The 11201-nt window shown below is 44.8% G+C and overlaps 2 protein-coding genes across 2 annotated transcripts in view; one reads left to right on the top strand and one right to left on the bottom strand.

Moving 5' to 3' along the window:
* LOC310782079 (serine/threonine-protein kinase PAK 6-like) overlaps positions 1-11201 on the bottom strand; it is a 217573-nt gene that overhangs the window by 136514 nt on the left and 69858 nt on the right. The window lies entirely within an intron of this gene.
* The window catches only part of LOC310782217 (centrosomal protein of 170 kDa protein B-like), a gene marked incomplete at both ends in the record, with an annotated part of 61878 nt that overhangs the window by 14916 nt on the left and 35761 nt on the right, over positions 1-11201 (top strand). The window contains 4 exon segments of the mRNA XM_083642899.1: positions 365-421; positions 2068-2185; positions 8692-8784; positions 9719-10240. Of these exon segments, the coding sequence (XP_083499025.1) occupies positions 365-421; positions 2068-2185; positions 8692-8784; positions 9719-10240 (790 nt within the window).

Genomic DNA, 11201 nt, shown 5'->3' with positions numbered 1-11201 from the left:
CCTCAAGTTTGAGGTGTTTCCCTGGCCATCTTTGCAATTCACATCACACATGTTGCAACCAGTGTTATCTGAGTCTATCTTGGTAAAGTGTAGCCACAGCTTTCGGCTGGTCCTGTTTTGCTTTCAGAACCAGAGTGACGTACTGACGTAACGCGCTCTCGCGTGTTGCCTTAAGGTTCCGTCGGAATTTCTATTTTCACCACTCTCTTTCTATTACTCAGATGCGTTCAAGTACCGAAATTTGGTACCGTTCGTTTTTATGTGAACTGGTACGGGGCAGTACCGACGTAATTCGGTCAGTGCCTGTAAAAGTACCGAGTTCGGTACCCATCCCTAGTTTGTGTTCTTAACGTGGCCTTCACATTCTCACGTGTACGTCCTGGAGAAGAGCCAGCACAGAGTCCCAGAGGAGGCCCTGAAGGTAATGTCAGCCCCCTGGTCTGAACGCTGCCGCCTAGTGGTGGAACAAGAAGTAGAAACATTTCTTCACCTCTCTTGACCTTTAAACTAGCCTTTGGCAGTGGCCCCTGTGGATCAGATCATTACACATGACACTGGTTGGCCTGCCGATGGCGCTCTAACTATTGTCCTACATGACATTGTGATGAAACCGTTGTGTGTTCAAATCATAGACTGTATAAAAAATATGGACGTAGCCAGCGTGATGTCACCCATTGGTTTGTGGACTCCCATTTTGAAGCCGCCATCTTGGTTATTTGGAGCCAGACAGAGCCACAGCACCACCTGCTAAAGAGCTCAACAGTCACGTGACTTTCCGTGACGTTTCTCTGCCCTGGAAGAGAGTTCCCCATTCATTTTCCCCATAGACATTTCAAAAAAGAATTTTCGATTCACCAGGTCACGGGTTGGCTTGGTTACAGCCTTACAACTCGTTATATAAGGATTTTTCTAAATGTCTATGGAGAAAATGAATGGGGAACTCTCTTCCGGGGCAGAAAAACGTCACGGAAAGTCACGTGACTGTTGAGCTCTATTGGTCCATGATTGACAAGCTGTGCCATCATTGGACAGGCAACCTGTCAATCACGCCTCAAAACATAGTCTGCTTTATCGTCTATTTCAGTGTTTCTCAACCACCTGCCCTCTAGTGGGCCGTGAAATATTTTCAAGTTGAAGCTCAGAAAATTTGTGGGCCGCAAGTCCGTGTTTGACGAGGTCTGGCGAGCGGAGTTTTTCAACTCGAGTGAAGCTTCTGGTATTGGCGGAAGCTAGACATCCATGTTATGCTAGCTCTCTGTAACATACTGTAGCTCCAAAGTCAGCAACGTTTTTGACAAAGTTAAATGGGCACGACCATTTTCAAACTGGTCCCTTGACCTCTCACATCTCACACAGATATCTGATTGAAATTGAGCTCATTAGAACCGTAAGCGTCTCCGCTTATGTCAGCTACATAATCTACAGTGGTATAGCACTTCACCTTATGTAGCCCCGCCTCGCCCACTGTGTCATGACTTCCCGTTCAAAATGTCGGCTGTTTTACCTGCTCAAAACTAGTCTGACTCAGCTGGTCAAACCTAGTTTGACTCACATATGAGTCAGACTAGGAAGTCACAGGAAGTGTAAACACAATCAGAACGTCCGATTGTGTTTACACTTCCTGTTAGTCTCTCAAGCCAGACTGTCTCTTCTACATAAGGTGAAACACCGTGCTGTATTGAAGAAGACTTAAAAAGGAAATAGGAAAAATAATCTAAAAGACGAAAGGATAAAGGAAAAGACACTCGCTCTCCTCCCTACGGACGGAGTCCTCCAGCTCTCTGTTAGATTACAGTGATATTGTGTGATACTGTCTGTGTTGTAGTCATATGTCTTCATGTTGCCTTGACATTTTAGTGTATTATAACTGCTTGCTGAAGTGATATCACTCCACTGTGTTTAACCCATTGATACCTGATGCAGCATTTGCGTGTATATCCCTCATTTGTGTGTGTATCCCTTTAAGACCGCCAACCGCGTTAACGCGGTTGGCGGTCTTAAAGGGATACACACACAAATGCTGCATCAGGTATCATTGGGTTAATAAAAATGTATGTGATGTTTCAGCATGAGAAGTACACCAGCCAGCTGCAGATGGGCCAGAGGGGCGTGTCTGAGGGGAGGCGCGAGCTCGAGGAGCGGATCCGACCGGAGAAAACGGACCGGGCCAAGGCTGTGACCCAGGGTACACAATATTCTGCTAATACTCTGACCCAGGGTACACAATACTCTGCTAATACTCTGACCCAGGGTATGCAATAATCTGCTAATACTCTGACCCAGGGTACACAATACTCTGCTTATACTCTGACCCAGGGTATGCAATACTCTGCTAATACTCTGACCCAGGGTACACAATACTCTGCTAATACACTCTGACCCAGGGTACACAATACTCTGCTTATACTCTGACCCAGGGTATGCAATAATCTGCTAATACTCTGACCCAGGGTATGCAATACTCTGACCCAGGGTACACAATACTCTGCTAATACTCTGACCCAGGGTACGCAAGAGTCTGCTAATACTCTGACCCAGGGTACACAATACTCTGCTTATACTCTGACCCAGGGTATGCAATACTATGCTAATACTCTGAGCCAGGGTACGCAATACTCTGCTAATACTCTGACACAGGGTACGCAATACTCTGCTAATACTCTGACCCAGGGTACACAATACTCTGCTTATACTCTGACCCAGGGTATGCAATACTATGCTAATACTCTGAGCCAGGGTACGCAATACTCTGCTAATACTCTGACACAGGGTACGCAATACTCTGCTAATACTCTGATCCTGGGTATGCAATGCTCTGCTAATACTCTGACCCAGGGTACGCAATAATCTGCTGATACTCTGACCCAGGGTACGCAATAATCTGCTGATACTCTGACCCAGGGTACGCAATAATCTGCTGATACTCTGACCCAGGGTACGCAATAATCTGCTGATACTCTGACCCAGGGTATGCAATACTCTGCTAATACTCTGACCCGTGGTACGCAATACTCTGACCCAGAGTACACAATACTCTGTTAATACTCTGGCCCAGGGTACGCAATACTTTGGTAATACTCTGACCCAGGGTACACAATACTATGCTGATACTCTGACCCAGGGTACGCACTACTCTGCTACTACTCTGCCCCAGGGTACACAATACTCTGCTACTACTCTGACCCAGGGTACGGAATACTCTGCTAATACTCTGACCCAGGGTATGCAATACTCTGCTGATACTCTGACCCAGGGTACGCAATAATCTGTTGATACTCTGACCCAGAGTACACAATACTCTGCTACTACTCTGCCCCAGGGTACACAATACTTTGCTAATACTCTGACCCAGGGGACACAATACTCTGCTGATACTCTGACCCAGGGTACTAAATACTCTGCTAATACTGGGGGGGCAGCCCTTGTCAAAGTGAAAGTTGATAAAAATGTTGTGATCATATTCAGCCAGTGACATGGAGCCAATAGTGGAGCAAAGAACTAACAAACAAAACAAAAAAACGAGGGTGGCCAGTGGCGACTGGCCCCGTACTAGGGATGTTAATGATTGATCGACAATCGATCGTTAAGAATTTGATCGATCAAACTATATGTTAACCGATTAATCGACAATGTAGGCTATGTGCTATTTTCACATTTTTATTTTCTTTGCTGAAATTATTTAACAGCACAAGGGCAAAATGTAACTTTCACTGCTCATACAGAGGAAGAAGAAAGCCAAGCTAGCAGACAGAAAGTCCAGTGAGGAGAATTACACCCAAAAAGACAACAGTAATCATTGTAAACATTGTAATATAATGTTGAAATATCTCATGTCCACAAGCACAATGACAGCTACAGTAATGCAGGAAGTGTATTTGGTTGATCAACTTGTTGGGTAGGCCTAAAGACAGGTGTAAAACCCTGCATTATGTATTTTCTATTTTGTATGTCAAAAGCTGTTTTTTAATATAAGGATTAATCGATGAATTGATCGTTAACATGACCAATTAATCGAATAAGGAAATTGATAAAAATGTGCATCCTTACTCCATCCCGCAAACTCCGCCCATGACTCTGACCCAGGGTATGCAATAATCTGCTAAGCACACTCAGTATGGGGGAATGTGCCCTCTTCACAGCAGCCATTTCGTGTCTCAAGGCAGGGTAAACACAGGTGTAACCAATGACATTAATGATGGTTTTCAACTTCCATTCCATTTAGGTGTCCATTCCATTCATGTTATTGGTTACACCTGTGTTTCCCCCTGCTTTGAGACACAAAATGGCTGCTGTGAAAAGGGCTTTATCTGGGAAGGTTCACTATGGCTTGTTATGATGGACATTGTGTACGGTCAAACAGATAGATGTGTTTTCATAGGAAAAGCTGAGCTGACCCCTCCCCCTCCCCTGTCCTTCCTCTCTCTCTATATCTCTCTCTCTCTCTCTCTCTCTCTCTCTCTCTCTCTCTCTCTCTGTCCCTGTCCCTCTCTCCTCTCTTGCCACATCCTGTCTCCATGGTAACAGCAGCCAATCCACGCCCATAGTCCCGTCGGACCTTGCTGAGTTGTTCCTCTCTCCTCGGATGTCTGACAGACTAATCTGCTCAGGCTCCACTATAATGATCTGTGGACTTTACATAGGAAAGAATAAGGAATACATTTCAACCAATAACATACAATAAGATGAAATCATAAAGAATACATTTAAACCAACTAGGCTCGCTAGCTCGCCCGCTACGCCCCTCGACCTGCCCTGCAGCTCGCCTGCTGCGCGGGCTCGCCTGCAGTCCGGTTAGAACTCCCACAACATGCATGTTCAATAGACTTCTATTCACCTTATTCTTTGCCCATACAAGGACGCTTCTGCATGACGTCATTTTGTAATCGTCTTTCCGGTTTTAGACACGGAAGTAGATTACGCCTACCGTAGTCATTTTTAGACTTGCCAAAAAGCTGTCTTCAAGGGGGGGAAAAAAACTGTTTTAAAGTTTTAATATTTTTCGGTTGAGAACGTAACCTATATGTGACCAGTTTATCAGAATAACGTATTTATAATAATAAATAAAATAAATTAATAATAATTTGGAAATATTTAACGAGCAGCGAGGACTGGGAGCGCTGGCTGTGCTGACACCGGTCGGACTAGCTATCTGTCAACCCCTACTGTAGGCTACTGGCAGTGAGAAAACACTGTCTGCGTGCTTTTGTAACTAACGTTAAATGTCGACCGGGTACAGCCATCGGCTCCTCGCAGCAGTAACGCTATGAACATGGAACTGAAGTTGGCCGCAGTGTAGCTTAATTCTGAATGTTGCCAAACTTCATTCATTATTATAGTGACGTTTTGTTTTGAAATTGGCCGCCAACCACCGCTGAACCGGAAGAACAAATACATTTGCGTGTAACGCGGAAGAGAGAAAAAGTGGGCGTGGTGAATAAGGTGAATAGAACAACAATAATTCAAAAACATTTTATTGATCTATTCACGTCAGACAAAGCCAGAAATAAACAAAACAAAGTCAGAATGACTCAGAAATACACGGCGCGTCTGCCTGTGTCTGTCTTCCAGGGTATAATACTTGTGCCTGGGGAGCTTCAGACGGAGGAAGGGGAGGAGCTTCGAGGTTTGAGCGACACTTTGAGGGCGAATGGAGTTACGAGACTTACTCACACGATTGTTTTAATGCTTTTCCACTGGTTAAATGTCGTAAAACCCACAGACAGACGTCTGTGAAGGGTGACCAATGGCATTGATTTATGACACAAAATAAAAATGTATTTTTTTTTTTTAATACGAGACAGCCATATATACAAACATATATTGCCTTTGATGCCGAGGACAGTACGGTGGATCAGTGGGTAGCGCTGCTGCTTCACAGCACGAAGGTCCCGGATTTGAACCCCGGTCCATCCCAGGTCTTTTCTGTGTAGAGTTTGCATGTTCTCCCCATGTTCGTGTGGGTTTCCTCCCACTATCAAAGACATGTATGTTAGGGTTAATACTCCTGTCAGTGTGTGTGAGGCACTGGCAATTCTAACTAGAGATTCAAAGGACTACAGTTGAAAATTACCCATTTGGCTAACACTGGCATCTTTACAGTAATGTTAACTCATTCATGGCCAGTTTAGGACTGCCAATATTTAGCACAGGCCAAAGATTTTCATAATTGTTGGTCATCTTTCAAGACCCACAGTAAATTATCTATTAGCACCAAAGTGATTTGCAATACCTCAAAATGAAGATGTACGTCTCTGGGTTCACCAGGAAAAAAAAAGTGAGCTTTTAGCATGTTCTGTACTCTACTTATAGCCATTTATATACACCCTGTTTTCACCAAAAAGGTCTCTCTGAGAAGACAAATTGCAGAAAATGGCATTTTTGTAAATCACACAATCTCAGGCAGAACTCGCTCTCAATTCTTTTATTTTGAACTGTATTGACATCAGACATGTAAATATTATTCGTTATGACACAAATGACAAAAAAAAAAATATATATATATATATATATATATATATATACATATACATGAAGTGCTTTTTTTACATTCAACAATACAGTTTACTCAGTGTGAGTGAGTGTGATCATAGAATAGAATGCAGAGATCAGTGTAGTCTCTCTCACACACACACACACACACACACACACACACACACACACACACACTCACACACTCCTTACCGCAAGATCATCCGGGTCCTGTCGCATTGGAGTCAGTCCAGTCTTCCTCGCCCTCGACAGGAAAGTGGCCGTGCTGCTTGGCTCTGTGTGAAAGCCATTTCTGTGGCGAGGCTGCTGTTCTCCTCCTCCTCACACAGTTGTGACTCCGTCTCGTCTCTTTCGGGCCGTTCCTGTGTCCAGGGACCAGGATCTATCATGTTGGTCACGGGTTTGACTACCGCGGTTTCGATGTCCGCTGCCCTGCAGCAAGCCGATCAGCTCGTGCAGCGCGCCGAGGGGTGTTTCAATGGCGTTTCTCCTCTGCAACAAGGAAGCGCGTTTCTCTGTTTTCTGTTTTTCCTCCTGCTCATTTCAAAACAACAGCTGCGGTATGTGTTTGATCGCGTGTTGTCGGCTTGGCTTTGAGGCTAGGGACCTGATAACATGTCACAGGCTGGGGAAGTCTTTGAACTACGCGCTGTACTAATAAAAACAAAAACACGTCAAACACGTCATTGGCTGGGAGGGCTATTCCTGATAACACGTCAAAGACGTCTTTGGCCATGAATGAGTTAATTAATGTGCATTGTCCCTCAAATAAATAAATCAAATTAAACAGTCTTTCAGATGCAGGCGAAATTGGTGGTGAAATGATTTCAGTGAGTGTATCAGAACCCTTGGAACATTTTCAACACATTTTAACAATACCGCGATAATACTGATAACCATGATCATTTTGGTCACTATAATCGCGATATGAAATGTTCATACCGTTTCATCTCTAGTTAGAAGTGAGAATGGGTTGTCACTTATACTAAGGTTGAGGCGATGGTCTCGTCATAGACGCTGGGTTAGCTGGCTCAGCCTGGCTGGGGGCGTGGTCAGGGTGGGGTAAATCCCCCCCGTTCTATCCATTCAGCAAAGTTAGAATTTAGCTGCTAGGCCAGCCCAGGCAGACACGATCGGGGATTCAACCACCGCAGTAAACGCACATCTGAACAGACGTCTTGTGTTCTGCTCTAGAACCCCCAAACCTGTAGTTTAGAGCCGCAGCACTTTCCTTTGGTGAGTCAGCCGTATAACATTTTGTGGGCGTTCCCACACATGCCGACTGTCTCTATCGTGTGTGTGTATGATTGATTGATTGATTGATTGATTTTGTTATTAGTGTCATGCCCTGGACCTACAAGACACACATCAAAGACAACGTAACAATGGTACAATAAAAAAAGAAGGCCAAATCGCAAGTCAACATACTGCTCAAAGAACAAGACAAGTCCTTCCATCACTTTTTAAACAAAATGTTCTGTCTTTGCTCCCATGTCCGACAAACACAATTTGCTGTGAGGAAGGTCCCTTTTTTAAAACACAACTCCAGTTTCTCATAGTCACCCAAATAAAAAAGTTAGCAGAAATAGAGGACATTTGACTAAAGAGCACTTACCTTGCATCTTCACATGCAGTGCAATAGAGCAAAAAGTGAGTCTCATTTTCAACGTCATCTAAATCTCATATTAAACAGAGTCTACCTTCTTCAGGGGGAGCATTCAACCTACCAGTCTCTATTGCTAAGGGAAGGGTTCCAGAGCGTAACTGGGCACACAGAGATCTTTTTCGTCTGTCCAAGTCAAACTTCACATATAGGGCTCCACACCGTAACTGTCTTTTAGGTGAAGGTAGGTTCTTAGTTTTGGTTTATACCATAAGTCAACAGACCATTTATCCTTATACAAAATAAACATATTACACATAGTCTCTCAGGTATCACATAATAACCTGTTAAAGAAAAATAAATGACAAGTTGATCGAATAAAATAGGGATTTCAAATCATTTGCCCAAGGATGACCATGGGCGATGTCCCAAACAAACATCTTCTTAGTGAGTCTTTGGTCAGACATTCTCACGTCTATTCTCAAGTCTATTCCATAATCGAAGCGTGTGTGTGTGTATAATCGAAGTGTGTGTGTGTGTGTGTGTGTGTGTGTGTGTGTGTGTGTGTGTGTGTGTGTGTGTGTGTGTCACAGTCACAGAGGCGCCGGTGTGTCGGCCCACCCCGCTGTACGGACAGCCGTCCTGGTGGGGGGAGGAGGACTGTGGGGGGAAAGGTCAGAACGACGATCCAGGTAAGACTTGACCTTTCAGTTAAAGGAACAGTTCACCCAAAACTGAATGTTCTGTCAGCATCTCCCCCTCATGCCAGTGCAAATAAAACCAGGTGAAGTTAGCTCCTCCCCCTCATGCCAGTGCAAACAAACCCAGGTGAAGTTAGCTCCTCCCCCTCATGCCAGTGCAAACAAACCCAGGTGCAGTTAGCTCCTCCCCCTCATGCCAGTGCAAACAAACCCAGGTGAAGTGAGTCCACATACAGCACCTCACAGGGAGGTTGGCAGCACAACTTTGTAGCCACCTTCTCAAAAACAACTGAACTCAATGAGGATCAGTTCTAAGGGGAGCCATTCTCAAACTTTGACATATCAAGGACCCCTAATTTAGTCCACATTAGAGCCACCGACTGTCGGACCCCCAGTTGAGGTTTGGACCCAAAGCTGAGAATATCTTCATGGTTAGATACATATACAACTGTGACTTGATTTTGTCCAGAACTCCACCACTGTCTGTATTGTAGGTAGAGAGAAACAAACTATGAACGGAATAGCCGTCGTTCTATGTTCAATAAGTGCATTAACCTCTTCCTCAGTTTGCTGGGGACCTCCTGGAACCCCCCCAAGCACCCCTGGTGGTCCCCGGGCCCCACGTTGAGAACCACTGTTCCAAAGTCAAAACAGCCACACTATAAATAGAAAGACCTACACACCATTGTGTGTTGCAACTGAGTCAGCTGTGGTTCAGATTGTCACTAAATGGTGGTGTAAATATAGGTCTGTTTGGAAGTCTGGAGAGCTGCACTGACTTCAGTTGTTTAGGAGAAGGTTGCTTTGGAGTTGTGCCGGCAACCCCCCTGTAGCCTGGTAAGACCTTGGTGGTTATAGTAATTACATTGTTTTCAGTAATCAGTGTAATCTGGTTCCTCTGGATGTTCCTGTGGACCTTCCTCAGCAGACCTGCAGAAAGATGTCCCCTCTCTGGACCCGGAGCTGAACGGTTCCCTGTCAGACTTCAGAGACTCGCAGGCCAAGTCCGTCTTCCCGTACCACCGAGAGCCCAGCTACTTCGAGATCCCCACCAAGGACTTCCAGCACCCAAAAGCCCTGGGGGCGGAGCTTCACGAGATCCCTACCAAGGACACGGACACGCCCCCCGCCCCGCCCTCTCCCCCCACCCCGACCCCCCCGGTGGTCCAGAGCCACGCCTCCTTCACCATAGAGTTTGATGACTGCATGCCGGGCAAGATGAAGATCAAGGACCACGTGACCAAGTTCTCCTCCCGCCAGCGGAAGCAGCAGACTCCGCCCGCGAAGGCGGCGATCGGCACCGCGCCCGCCGAGTTGATGTCGGCCGAGAGCAAGGTGGCCGATTGGCTGGTGCACAGTGATGTCACCATGATGAGACGGCGTCCGACGTGTGACGACGTTTACAGCACCAAGAGTGACCTCGCCATCAACATCAAGAGCCTCAAAGGTAACCATCATATTAGGTTAGCATGAATCACTTCTGTTGTAAGAATGTTTAAAGCAGTGCTGACCAATTTGGGGCCCACGGGCCAAGTTTGCGCTCTGCCCGCGCTCTGTTTGTTTTGGCCCGCCACGGATTTGGGGATTTTTTTTATTATTTTTTATTATTATTATTATTTTTTCCTTCCAATTTTTTATCCAGAATGCAACTCGGGCAAGTTATCAGATATCTGCACTGATTGCAAAGGGTGGACGAGCTTTTTCATGTGGTGACTTTGTGAAACAGTGTCTGAATATGGCTGCGGATACTGTGTTCACTCCTGAGATTGCATCCCTGCAAATTGTCATGGCAAATTGTTTACAAAAGATGGACAATAAAGCTGATTTTCAAAGTACCTTGAGGATTTTTCAAGTTGTGAATTAAGTCAAATTTCTCTCTTGATTACAAAGGTGGAAAATGCAACTGTTTTTAACTGGGCGTTTACTGATTAAATGTTTAAGCTCCCCACAAATGCAGATGTTTTTTTAAATATATATAACCAATTGCAAATTATTACAATTACCAAACAGATAAAAAGTCGGTTATTATATTAAAATGTTATTTTAGATTTAGAATGTTAATTTTCTATAAAACACAATACATGTAATTCCACAACGTTTATTTTTGGCCCTCGGCCGTCCACCCAGATTGAGTTTTGGCCCTTCGTTGGAAAGAATTTGGGCACCCCTGGTTTAAAGGGACAGTTTACCCTAAAATCAAAAATACAAGTTTTCCCCTTACTTGTAGTGCTATTCCCTCTAGATGGTTTTGGTGTTTGGTTGGCGAGTTTTGGAGATATCGGCCGTAGAGATTTCTGCCTTCTCACCAATACAATGGAACTGGATGGCACACGGCTTGGGGTGCTCAAAGCTCAAGATAATCCACAGACTTTAGTTCCTAGATGAAACTGCTCACTTTCGATCGAACT

Source organism: Poromitra crassiceps, assembly GCF_964638095.1.
Source record: "Poromitra crassiceps genome assembly, chromosome: 9".
NCBI classification, from domain to species: Eukaryota; Metazoa; Chordata; class Actinopteri; order Beryciformes; family Melamphaidae; genus Poromitra; species Poromitra crassiceps.
The sequence above is the reverse complement of the archived record's forward strand: the minus strand, read 5'-3'. Positions and strand labels throughout refer to the sequence as shown.